General features: G+C 37.4%; 1 protein-coding gene across 2 annotated transcripts in view; it reads left to right on the top strand.

The window, feature by feature from the left end:
- CDK13 (cyclin dependent kinase 13) overlaps nucleotides 1–13,681 on the top strand; it is a 126,557-nt gene that overhangs the window by 84,184 nt on the left and 28,692 nt on the right. For both annotated transcript variants that reach the window (XM_032244444.1, XM_032244443.1), the window contains exons 8-9: nucleotides 10,533–10,634; nucleotides 10,730–10,807. In XM_032244444.1, the coding sequence (XP_032100335.1) occupies nucleotides 10,533–10,634; nucleotides 10,730–10,807 (180 nt within the window). The remainder of the gene's footprint in view (nucleotides 1–10,532; nucleotides 10,635–10,729; nucleotides 10,808–13,681) is intronic.

The raw sequence follows: 13,681 nt of genomic DNA, 5'->3' as shown, positions 1-13,681 counted from the left end.
TAAAAAGCAAAATTTTTTCCAAACTTAAAGGTATTAATGAGAGAGGAAGACCGTATTACCATATTTTATTCTTTCGTGTTTTATGTGCCCTAAAACATTGAATGAATTAATGGTAAACGCTTGGTTGATTTTGATCTGGGAGAAGGTGGTCCTTATCTTGAGTATCCTCCTGATGTAGATGAGTGCAGGGAGCTTTGGGGATTCCAGGTAATCAAGAGGATCTTCTGAGAATCACTAGACAAGATTGGAACCATGGTAATAATAAATAAAAAAAAACCAATAACAGATGAAATACAATAAATAATATGATTAAACAAGCTTTAGGAAAGGAAAGCTCATTTAGATCACTGACTTTTAAATGTAAGATCAAGATTAAATTGTTCTCCCTTCAGCTTTCATGGAGTAGTCTGCATTTTTGAGCATATAAAGTAGAAATAATTCCCCCCTCCTCCTGTTGGAGGAATCTCACCCTTACTGCTGAATACTTATAAATCTGAATTCCAAGCCTTGATCTTTCTTTTGATCTCCTAACCTTTTTGTTTATTGGAAATCTCTACCCAGGTGATTTGGGTACTCTAAATTAAACCTTGTTACAACATCTATCTGTTACATTCTCCAGAAAAATGTCTACTCCTTTTCCTTTATTTCCTGTTTTAAAGATAGCCAGTCACCTTCAGATATAGACCATTATAAATAGAATTTTTTTGGTTTTCCTGCCCTCTGTTTTTTCTCACTTATGTTCTTCTCTCCTGCCATTGTAGTCCCCCAGAGAAAAGCAATGTTGAACTATTTGTAGTTCCTTAAACTTGCTGTGCTCTTGAATGCTTTTGTGAATCTAAGTAAGCTGTTCCTTTTGTATTAATTATACTTCCCACCTGAGTTTGACAAATTTTTTTTTTCTTTCAGTGTGCAATTCAGGCCTTACCTCCTTTGAAATCTGTCCTGAATCCCACAGGCATCATTGGGCACATCTTCTTTTATTTGTTCAGAGTATATTATTCATTCTATGTACTATTTATAGTACATGATTATAATTTATATTACCACCTTTTTTTTTTTTTTTTTTTTTTTTTTTTAAAAGACAGAGTCTCGCTCTGTCACCTAGGCTGGAGTGCAGCGGTGACATCTTGGCTCACTGCAACCTCCACCTCTCAGGTCAAACAATCCTCTCACTTGAGCCTCCTGAAAGTACTACAGGTGTGTGCCACCATGCCTGGCTAATCTTTGTATTTTTAGTAGAGATGGGGTTTCACCGTGTTGGCCAGGCTGGTCTCAAACTCCTGACCTCAAGTGATCCACCCGCCTCAGCCTCTCAAAGTGCTGGGATTGCAGATGTAAGCCACTGCACCCAGCCTACCAGCATACTTTAATGCTCTAAACAACTATAAGTGTGGATTTTTGTTTCTTTAACCATCTGGTAGTGCTTAGTTAGCACAAGGCCTAGCTCAGAGTTTCAGTAAATAGTTGTTTATAGAGAAAGGAAAAGGAAGGAACAAATTTAACTAACATTTGTATATATTACTTTATTATACATAGTTTCCTTTCATAAGAATTATTTTAAAAGAAAGCTTTTTGAAATGGATAATGTCGGTATCATTATTCTTATGTACATTTTCAAGATAAAGAAACAGAAGTTTGGAAGACTTAAGTGCATTTGCAAGATCACACAACCAGTAAGTAGTGGAGCTCAGGATCTTTTGACAGAAAGATTATTTTTATTATATGGGAGTGCTTCTCTGGTAAGACTCTGAATGCAGCCTTGATTACCTGGAAGTATCTTCCAGGTGGAGAACTCTAGGGGCCTCTCAAGTCTGCTTTAGAGGTACCATTAGGCTGGTGACAATTTTTAGAGTATTTTTGTAGTCAAGGGTCTGTTGAATTTTGCTTTTTGCCTTTTCATCCTCCAAATATAATATTTTATTTTTGACAAATGAGGTATGCGATAGTTTTAAATTTTAAGCAGCTTGAAAGCTCTTGAAATATCTAATGAGAAATCTATAAACAAAAATATATTGATGCAGCAAATATTTTTAAATTACCTGTAATTTTTCACATGAGGGTTTTTTTTTTTTTTGGGGGGGGGAGGGGGAGATGCGATCTTGGCTCTGTCACCCAGGCTGGAGTGCAGTGGCATGATCTCAGCTCACTGCAACCTCTGCCTCCCACGTTCAAGCAATTCTCCTATCTCAGCCTTCTAAGTAGCTGGGACTACCAGCATCCGCCACCATGCGCGGCTAATATTTGTATTTTTAGTAGAGACGAGGTTTCACCATGTTGGTCAGGCTGGTCTCAAACTCCTGACCTCAGGTGATCTGCCCACCTCAGCCTCCCAAAGTACTGGGATTACAGGTGTGAGCCATTGCGCTCAGCCTGACTTTGAATTTTAGTACTTTGTTAGTCACATAAGGTTTAAGGAAAGACAAAAAGTGTTTGATTTTGTTTTCTAAGGTGTTACTTTCCTGGCAGACAAAGAAATAGTGTCTGCCTTCTTTTCAAAAATATTAATGAGATTTACAAATGAAAGTATTTAGCAGAGGGCCTGGCCTTGGTGGCTCATGCCTGTAATCCTCTCCTAGCACTTTGGGATGCCAAGGTTTGAGGATTCCTTGAGCCCAGGAGTTCGAGTCCAGCCTGGGTCAGCATAGTGAGACCACTTTTTTTTTTTTTTAAAAGTAGAAATTTAAATGCACAATATTTAATGTTGAGACCATTATTTTTGGTTTAGTTTTTTGCCATCTAATAACAGCTTATTGAAGTTAATAATTTTGCTTTTCTAATTTAATGGCAGAAGGACTATGTATGTGTGTTTTCCTGGATTATTGAGTTTATTGCTTGGAATTGATCTTTATGGAAATAAAACTGCACTTTGGGAGACAGAGGCAGACAAATCACCTGAGGTCAGGAGTTCGAAACCAGCCTGACCAACACAGAGAAACCCTGTCTCTACTAAAAATATAAAATTGGCTGGGTGTGGTGGTGCGTGCCTGTAATCCCAGCTACATGGGAGGCTGAGGCAGGAGAATCTTTTGAAACTGGGAGGCAGAGGTTATGGTGAGGCAAGATTGTGCCATTGCACTCCAGTCTGGACAACAAGAGTGAAACTCCGTCTCAAAAATCGTTTCATTTTTAGATATTTTTTTTTGTGTGTATACATTTATTTGATAACACCTAAGAACTTGACTATACGTTTTTCAGTCCTGTTTCTTTTTCAGTGAGAGTTAGTTTGTTTTTTGTACAAATATGGGTATAGATACACCATAAGAATGTAATTTGTTTTTAATCCATAAAAAAAATAGCCTCTTGTATGTAGTGTCACATCAGTTTGCTGCTGCTTTGTATGATCTAAACAAGATCATCTCTATCATGTTGGCAGTGGGTAGCAAATCTTATAGAGCAAGTTTGAAATATTCATTTTTGAGGATTCTGGTTTTTTTTTTTTTTTGAGACAGAGTCTTGCTCTATTGCCCAGACTGCAGTGCAGTGGTGTGATCTAGGTTCCCTGCAACTTCTGCCACCTGGGTTCAAGCAATTCTTGTGCCTCAGTCTCCTAAGGAGCTAGGATTACAGGCGCGTGCCACCACGCCTGGCTAATTTTGTGTCTTTTTAGTACAGATGAGGTTTCACCATGTTAACCACAATGGTTTCCATCTCTTGGAATTGAGCTTTATGGAAGTAAACTGCATTTCCAACTCCATCTCAGGGTTTCACCATGTTAGCCAGGTGATCCACCCGCCTCAGCCTCCCAAAGTCCTGGGATTACAGGCATGAGCCACCACGCCTGGCTGGATTTTCTTTTATTTTTCTGTCTTTAGATAATGTATTTTCATATTACGATGTGCTTTAATTTTCCTAGGATTTAAATTTCCTGGAGCCAAAACATAGTTCCAGTCTCTGTTACTTTTGTCTTTACATTTGTAAATGGTTAATTAGATTTAATATTAGCATCCTAATCATAATACCGATTTTTTTGATAGTATCCTATATTGTTGAATTGATGAGAGTAAATCATCATATATTTTTTCTTGTCCTTAGTAACAGTCATTTTCATTTTCTTTTGTCAGTGTTACCTTTTAAAAGCTCTAAAAAATGCTTTATTAAAAATGTTTAAAATACAATTAAAGCACCACTAATTTCTTTAAAGTTTTCTTGCCAGCTCTGTTCTCTTCCTGGGTTTATCCCCTTTCTCTGGAAAATGAACATTTTTTCTCCTCCCTTAGGGAACTGAAGGTTCAGTGTGGTTGGAACAAAACCAAATGATAATGGATTTTATAAGCCTTGTGTAGATATTCTCTAGATGGAAGCAGTATGTACTATAGGCATAACATATTCATGTTTTATTTCATACTATCGCTTTGACTGCATTTTGGAAAGTGCTTGGCCTTGTAAGTCTGAAAGCAAGGGCAATCACTTAAAAAAGCTGTTACAGTAAATCCAAATAGGATGATTATAGCTAGAACCAAGGAACAGGCACAGGTATTGGAAAGACAGATTAATTATATCATAAGGATGTAGAATTGTAAGAACTTGATGGTTGAATGTGTTGTGAGATACATCCCTGCCTCTACCCCCTGCTGTAAGCTTTCTGCTTAATCAACTGGATGAATGATTTGTTGGTTAGGATAGTCTAAACTTTTGTAACAGAACCACAAAAGTTAGTGGTTTAAAGAATGAGAAGCTTATATCTGTATTTCTCACTTAATAATCTTGAGTGCATGGTGGCTCACACCTGTAATCCCAGCACTTTGGGAGGCTAAGGCGGGGACAGGTCACCTGAGGTCAGAAGTCCAAGACCAGCCTGGCCAACATGGTGAAACCTCATCTTTACTAAAAATACAAAAATTGGCTGGGTGTGGTGGCATGCACCTGTAATCCCAGCTACTTGGGAGGCTGAGGCAGGAGAATTGCTTGAATCCAGGAGCTAGAGATTGCAGTGAGCTGAGATTGCACCACTGCATTCCATCCTAGATGACAAAAGCAAAACTCGTTGTCTCAAAAAAAATAAAGAAAATTTTAGAGTGGTTGCTGCTTACTTCAGTGCACAATTAAGAATATTTAACCATATCATCAGGTCAGATGGTGACTGCTTCATACAGTTATTCAGAGAAGCAAATTGGAAGATCTGCCATCTTCTATACATGCCTTCCAAGGCTGATGCCAGAAGTGAGAAAAGAGAAGGGAGGAGAGTAATGAGCCAGGCCTAGGAATGGCACTTATCACACGTGCCCATGTTCCATTGGAGAGCACTTGGTCATGTGACCACACCTAACTGCAATGAGGATGGGAAATGTAGTGGAGCTGGACAGCTGCCATAGAAGGGAGGAAGAACAGATTTTTAGAGTGCAGCTATGAATCTCTGCCACGAATAGTGAGGCTGTTTGCTGAGACAGTAAAGAAGAACAGAGATGCAGTTTGTAGCAAAAGGTAATAATGTAGGTACTTATAGGACTTCTAAATTTGCTTGTGTAGTAAGTATGGGCAAGTAAGACAGTTGATCTTACTAAGATGACAGCATCAGTTAGGAAAAAGAAAAAATTGGATTTGTTTCTCTATAGCACTGTGATGATAGAAGAATTTTAAAATTATTTTTCTTGGAAGATACCTAAAGGAGGAAAACAGTTCAAATAGAAAGGCAGGGGGAAAGAGCATGAGAGAAAAGATTGTGTTTATTGTTATGTAGTTATTAATAAGTTAGACAATGCACATGTAGGGTAAGGAATTTAAAATAACGAAGTGCTACAAAGCAAATAAAGATTATAGTGCCAAAGTAGTGGTGGTAGTGGCTAATTGGGTAATTTTCACTAGAGTAGTTATGATAGACATCTTTTAGTAAGTAAATTGGAGCTAAGACCTGAATGATGAGAAAGGGAGAACTTAATGAAGAACTGGGCCAAGAACATTCCAAGTACAAAGGAGAAGGAACTCAGTACACCCTGGAAACAGACTTGGGAGGTTTAAGGTCAAAAAGCTGCCCAGTGTAATAGGAGGTTAGTGTATGTAACAGCCTCAGTGTTCGTAACAGCCTTGTCAGCTGAAGTAAAGTCTAAATTTATTTGATTACATTGGGAAATCACTGGGCAGTTTTAAGCAAGTAGGTGATACCTACTTTTGTGCTTAATAAAAAAACTGAAAAGAAGTTAAGGGTAGCCAGGCATGGTGGCACGTGCATGTAATCCAAGCTACTTGGGAGGCTGAGGCAGGAGAATCGCTTGAATCCGGGAGGCAGAGGTTGCAGTGAGCCAAGATCATACCACTGCATTCCATTCAGGGCAACAGAGCAAGACTGCCTCAAAAAAAAAAAAAAAAAAAGAGGGAGAGTGGATTAGAGATGGAGGCAGGGAAACCAGTTAAGATACTGTTGTGGTCATACCAGTGAAAAGAATAATGACTTGGATTAGGTGTTTCGATTGGGGATCTATTTTGGATGTAGAATTGACAGAAGTTGTTTGGAAATTTGAGGGAAAGATGAATCAAGAATGATACCTGGATTTTTGACATCAAAAGCTGGGTAGGTGTTAAAAAATAGATCCCACATTTCTTTTGTAGGTTTGGTAGATTTTTCTGCAATGGATTGTGAATGTCATAGAGATGACATGGCATTTTGTGTATATGATGAATTTAGTTAACTGAAGACTCTCTTTGTCTTAAAACACTGTAAATTATAGTATAAAAGAAGTGCATGGGAGGCTTGCCTTCAAGCAAGAAGTAGTACAGACTTTATCATATGATGTTGGAAAAATGAAGCATTTTAGAATGAGTTTAGGTATTTCATTTTATATGATTTTTTCCCCCACTTAGCATGGCCTTTAACAAAGGCACCAACTCTGCTTTATATATTTTAACTGGGATTATCCAGATCCCCCAAATACTTCAAGGATCTAGGATTTTGTTCTCTTTTTCTATACATATCTAGACCAATAGATTGAAACATGTGCCAGAAAAGTTGCATCCTTCTTATCGCAGTGCGTGGTTTGTTATGGATAGAGTGCAGCTTATCAGGCCTTAAGGTAGGGAAGGCCATAACCATATCTCATCTTCCCAGCCCTCCATCTCTGGAATTCCTGGGATTGTTTTTTGTTTGTTTGTTTGTTTTGAGACAGAGTCTGGGCTCACTGTAACCTCTGCCTCGAGGGTTTAAGCAGTTCTCTGCCTCAGCCTCCTGATTAGCTGGGATTGTAGGTTTGTGCCACCATGCTGGGCTCATTTTTGTATTTTTAGTAGAGGTGGGGTTTCACTGTCTTGGCTGGACTGGTCTTGAACTCCTGACCTCGTGATCCACCTACTTGGGCCTCCCAAAGTGCTGGGATTACAGGCATGAGCCACCACACTGGCCTTCCTGGGATTGTTTAGAGGCAAAGTATTAGAATCTATCAGTGAACAGATACTCTTTGATCTCTACTCTGTTGATATGTCCTTGAATGTAAAAATAATTTTTAGAGTGTGGTCCTAAAAGTATATATTAGTCTGAATATTTGTTTATTTCATAAATGAAAGAATTTCCATAATTTTGAAATTACATTGGTGTTTTAAAATTCAACTTCCTAGGTTAAATTTTATAGTTGAATGTTTTCTTTCATTCTTTGCCTAGTTCTTATTTCTTGTCTAAAACAGAAACTAAGCATTTGGAAAGGCCATTAATTAGTATACATTAAATATTTATCTGTACAGTTAGAAGTATATTTCATGTGGTTTTATGTTTAATCATTTTTGAAAATTTACTATTTTCACTTCTACATTAATTAAAAATTGTAGCAGTTAATAAAAATTATAGTTTTTTTTTAAGATTCTATTCTTTTTTCTTTTTTTTTTTTTGGAGCTTTAAGTCTGTTTACTATATATTATAGTTTTAACTGCCAAGATGACTGCCGAATATTGCCTAGAATTTGATATACAGTATGTAAAATTATCTTTTATTTAGATATTCCTTTTTAGTCACCTGAATTTGTGTAGTTTCTCTTCAATTCAACATCCTTTTAATTTTTAAGGTGTTTTAAAAATTACAAGACATGGGGAGGGATAACATGGGGAGAAATGCCTGATATAGGTGACAGGGATGGAGGCAGCAAACCACATTGCCATTTATGTACCTGTGCAATGATCCTACATGATCTGCACATGTACCCCAGAACCTAAAGTGCAATAAAATAATACATTTTAAAAAAATTACATTAGCTGGGCATGGTGGCACGTGCCTGTAATCCCAGCGACTCAGGAGGCTGAGGCAGGAGAATTGCCTGAACCCAGGAGGCAGAGGTTGCGGTGAGCCGGGATTGCGCCATTGCACTCCAGCCTGGGTAACAAGAGCGAAACTCCGTCTCAAAAAAAAAAAAAAAAAAAAAAAAAAAATTACAAGGCACTAAAAATATTTTTTAAAATGAAATAAAAATTAACTATTTGCAGATAGATTTATATAAATTTAAACATTTCCTTGAACCTAGCTGTCCAGTTGTGCTTATAGACCCTTGATGTGTTTGAGAAACTAGTTGTCATAATTTTTACAAATTGCATTCTCCCACTCAGTTAATCATGTGCCGTCTAAAGTTGGAGGCCATATACATTAAGGTGCCTGACCTATACCCAGTATTGTTCTGAGCTTTGTGTGTGGGCTTCCTAATAAAAAATGTTATAAGGTCCTTTTACTTTCTGGGAAAATACAAAATAGGGAGTTAAAGACAGTGATAAATACAATGTAAATTTAAGAATGTGAAGATAAATACATTATTAATAGAGATTAGACTTTATGAATATGCATTTTTCACTGTGTTGTAAAGGAAGTATAGCACTTGAATGTGAAAACCAGGGAAAGCATTTCATTAAAAGGAGGTAAAGCAGCCAGGTGCGGTGGCTCATGCCTGTAATCCCAGCACTTTAGGAGGCCGAGGTGGGCAGATCACGAGGTCAGGAGTTTGAGACCAGTCTGGCCAATATGGCAAAACCCCATCTCTACTAAAAGTACAAAAATTAGCTGGACGTGGTGGTGTGTGCCTGTAATCCCAGCTTCTCAAGAGCCTGAGGCAGGAGAATTGCTTGAACCTGGGAGGCGGAGGTTGCAGTGAGCCGAGAGCATACCACTGCACTCCAGCTTCGGTGACTCGAGCGAGACTCTGTCTCAAAAAAGGTTGGGGTGGGGGGGAAAAGGAGGTAAAGCATAAAGAGGTGAGCACAGTTTTTAAGAATAATTAAGTTCAGTTTAGCTAGAGTAGCTAAAATTTAAAAGACTTGCTCATTACGTGAAGATAAGTGATTCCAATAAACAAGCAAAAATCACTGAGAAAAGTACATTAATAATGTTAGAAAAACCTAATCTTAATTTATGATTAAAAATATTCATCTTAGACTATCTTCTTTTTGCAATTTTTACCAAAGTCAAACATTTTTTCTAGCTGTGGAATACTGTTAACTTCAGTCATGTCTATGGTAATGATATAATGCCTGGATTGATAGTTTTGTAATACTAGTGCTTAAATTATTTGAAGAAATTTGGCTGGATGGAACTAGAGAAGGCCAGATCTTATGCTGCCTGGAACTGCCGATCTATAGGTGGCAAGAGGGAATTGCTTTCTAAATTGTATGCTCCTTTTCCTTAACAAGACTGGTTCAGGACCAAGCCAAACTTAGGAAAATGGGCTTGGAATACAGCCTTTCTGGGAAATTTGCTATGGCTTTTGAGTCCTTGTGATTTGGAAAACATCTGGATATAAAGAGATGTTTACAGTTGATCTGAATACATATGTTTTCTCCCTTAAGTAAGTAACTACAGATCAGCCAAAGAACCTCCTCTGACTATTTAGGATTCTCTTCATACATGTCAATCAGATAGAACGTGACCATTCTCTGAGGCTGAACACTTTGCTGGAGAATTTGTGCTGTGATAGTCAAACCTGACCCTAATGACTAAATAATCTCTTCCGTGGCAAATAAAGAGGTAGCAGTATGTATATGTCCTCTTTTCAGAATGTGATAAAGGGATTATCTGATAAAGTATCATACTTTGCAGAGTAGACCTCAAGTACTATATAGTCTGCATTTCTTATGCTTTTTTAATTCACATACCACAATAGGTATGTGAATCAGTGAAAAATGGCCAAAAATATGATCAATTGAAAACTTTTGTTAGGTGGTCTCCATTTGAATGAGATCTTGTCATCCGTTAGTAATTTACAAGATTTGGTCAGATCCAGTCAACTCTCTTTAAATCGGTTAATCCCATTAAAGGTTTTTATGGAAAGGAAAACTATTCAACAGTTGAGTTGATACTAAAGCTTTGCTTTGACCAAATTACAGTTAATACCAGCCAACTACTTTTTATTTTTATCTTCATATATTAAGGGAATTATTCAGTTAAACAAGTTGCCCTCACACATTTTATGATCATATTATAGATGCCTTTGGATGTCTGTATTTTTTAGTAGGCAGATGAAAGTGTTTTTAGTTACAATTATAAGGATAGCTTTAATAAACAAAATAATATTTCGTAAGAGAATCTCTTATTCCAACAAATACTAACTCTAAAGACTGCTTTCTGTGTTTTTTAGTCGGCCATATACTAACAAGGTAATTACTTTATGGTACCGTCCACCTGAACTGCTACTGGGAGAAGAACGATACACACCAGCTATTGATGTATGGAGCTGTGGGTAAGATAGCCTTATTGACTGGTTTATTTTACTTGAAACTTTTGGTAGTGAATTAAAATAGATCATTTGGTAATGATGGATATTTTTTTCATTAGCTGTATCCTTGGTGAACTCTTCACTAAAAAACCTATATTTCAAGCAAATCAGGAACTTGCACAACTAGAATTAATAAGGTAAGCTGCTGATGGTAATATTGGTGGGAGTTGGGAGAGTGTCATAATCCATAGGAAACTTAAACTCTCTCAAGCTTGTCTTTTCAGGAAGAGAATAACATGGTTCTCTGGAGGGCTAATGATTGCTAAATGGAGGACAAACTGAAATGTAGGCACTTTGATACTTGTTCCAGTGAAATTAAGGATCATAAAGCCCTTGGGTGTGTGTGTGTTTGTGTATGTGTACGTGCGTGCATGCATGCGTGCGTGCCTGCATGCATGCATGCATGTGTGTGTTTTTTTAAATAAAAGGACTTGAAGCCCAAAAGCTAAGACTGGCAAGGAAGAGTAAATATAAGGTAGGAGAGAATGAATGATATATATTTATCTTTTAATTATGACAGAAGGAAAAAGTAATTTTTAAGGGCATTGTTAAAAAATACTGTAAACACATGTATATTCTTATGTGTATTTATATGTGTCTATATATGTGTGTATGCACACTAAAATACATGCATATACCCCCTAGCATATGTCTTTATTATTTGGAGCCTATCATAGGACCTAGTTCATAAGCAATTACTCATATGTTTTAGTCACTTTTCTCTTTATCTTATATTTTATTTTTTTGAGACAGAGTCTCACTCTGTTGCCCAGGCTGGAGTGCAGTGTCATGATCTTCACTCACTGCAACCGCTGCCTCCCAGGTTCAAGCAATTCTCTTGCCTCAGCCTCACCAGTAGCTGGGATTACAGGCACCCGCCACCATGCCCGGCTAATTTTTGTATTTTTAGTAGAGAGCGGTTTTTACCATGTTGACCAGGCTGGTCTCAAACTTCTGACCGCAGGTAATCCACCCACCTCATCCTCCCAAAGTGCTGTGATTACAGGTGTCAGCCACCACACCCAGCCCATCTTATATTAAAATAATTTTAATTTTAAAAATGGGCTTCAGTTTCATATGTAATAATGTCAGTGTACAACTTATAAGATTTCCATGAAAGTATCAAAATATAGATGAAGTTTTTTAGGAAAGATGTTGGTAGGAGGCACAGATTTACAGAATTTTATTTTCCCACTTGAACAAAATGAACATAAAGCAACAAATAGTAACCAGAGAAGGACCTCAACATCATCTCATAAACAGACAAATTTAATCAAACTAAAAATCTTCCTATTGCTCTTTTTGGTGGTTAGGCAAGGTTTTCACTACAGGGTACAGCAGGGAATGATGAGTGCCCCAGTTAGAGCCTGCCTCTTCTCTGGGCAGTAACTTGTCTATAATCAGAAGTACCCAAGCCAGAAACTAGCACTGCTTCAACTCCAGAGTAGCTAGTTGCCTCACCTTAAAATGGAAGCATAGAAGTAATTATGTCCAGACTTCACTGAGGGTATCCAAGCACAGAACTTTTAATAAAATTACAAAAAGGAGAACGGAATTGAGGGAGTTCACCTGAAACACAGAAAACTTTTATTGTACCTTTGTTTATAGTTTTTTTTTTTCCTTTTTTTTTTTTTTTTTTTTTTCCGAGGCAGGATCTCACTTTGTTGCCTAGGCTGGAATGCAGTGGGGCAGTAGTCATGGCTCACTGTAGCCTTGACCTCCTGGAGCTAAATGATCCTCCTGCCTCAGCCTTCCAAGTAGGTGGGACCACAGACATGTACCACCACGCCAGGTGACTTGTTCTTTTTTTTTGTAGAGATGGGATCTCCTTGTGTTGCCCAGGCTAGTCTTCAACTCTTGGGCTCAAGCGATCATCTTGTCTCAGCCTCCCAAAATGTGTCTTACCTTTTTAATTGTGTAACAGACAAGTAAAAAGGGTTAGGAAGATCTAATACTCTTGGAAAAAAGAAATATGCCTTTCAATGCTAATTGGGCATTTACAAAAGTTAGTTATATAATTAGTAGAAAAACTCCAAAACATTGAAATAATATAGGCTAGGTTCTCTAAAATAGAATAAAACTAGAAATTAATATAAAAATGGAAACAACACAGTCTCTCAGCTATCTAAAAAATTTACATATGCTAAAAAATCTTGAATTAAAGAGAAATCAAACTTTAAAAGATAAAGCTCTTCAATCTTTTGGGTTCCCTGGACCATATAGGAAGATGTATAGTTGTCTTGGGCCACACATAAAATACAATAACACTAACGATAGCTGATGGGCTTTAAAAAAAAAAAAACCTCATAATATTTTAAGAAAATATGAATTTGTGTTGGGCTGCATGTTGGACAAGCCTCCTTTAGAACGTCTAGGTTTAAAAAGAGTGATAAGTATAAAAATCCATAGACGAACCCTGTGCTTAGGAGAAAATCACAACCTTAATAAGAAAAGGAAAGGAAATGAGTTAAGCATTCTACAGAAAAACTAGACAAAAACAGCAAAATAAATCCAGGGAATAAAAGTGACTTATAATAAGTAAAATGTAAAAATTGTTAAGAAATCTATGATCTGATCTTGGGTTTATTCACACACATATGCAATATAAATTAATCCACTAGTTTAACTTCATATGAAAAGAGAGTATAAAGAAACTAAATGACTGAGTGTGGTGGCTCATGCCTGTAATCCCAGCATTTTGAGAGGCCGAGGGAAGATCAGTTGAGCCCAGGAGTTTGAGACCAGCCTGAGCTAGTGAGACCTTGTCTCTACAAATTAAAACAAACAAAAACAACAAATCATCTAGTCATGGGATCATGAGTCTGTGGTCTGTGCTACTCAGGAGGCTGAGGTGAGAGGATTGCTTGAGCCCAGAAAGTCGAGACTGCATTGAGCTGATGGCACCACTGCGTTCCAGCCTGGGTGACAGAGTGAGACCGTATCTCCAAAACAAAACAAAAAAAAACCAGCCCCAATATTTTCTTTGATAAATTATTGCACATCTTTTAGAA

The sequence above is a fragment of the Sapajus apella genome, unplaced genomic scaffold (genome assembly GCF_009761245.1).
Source record: "Sapajus apella isolate SASKATOON/1434 unplaced genomic scaffold, GSC_monkey_1.0 scaffold54, whole genome shotgun sequence".
Classification (NCBI taxonomy): domain Eukaryota; kingdom Metazoa; phylum Chordata; class Mammalia; order Primates; family Cebidae; genus Sapajus; species Sapajus apella.
Note: the sequence above shows the minus strand (reverse complement) of the source record. Positions and strands in the feature narration are given on the sequence as shown.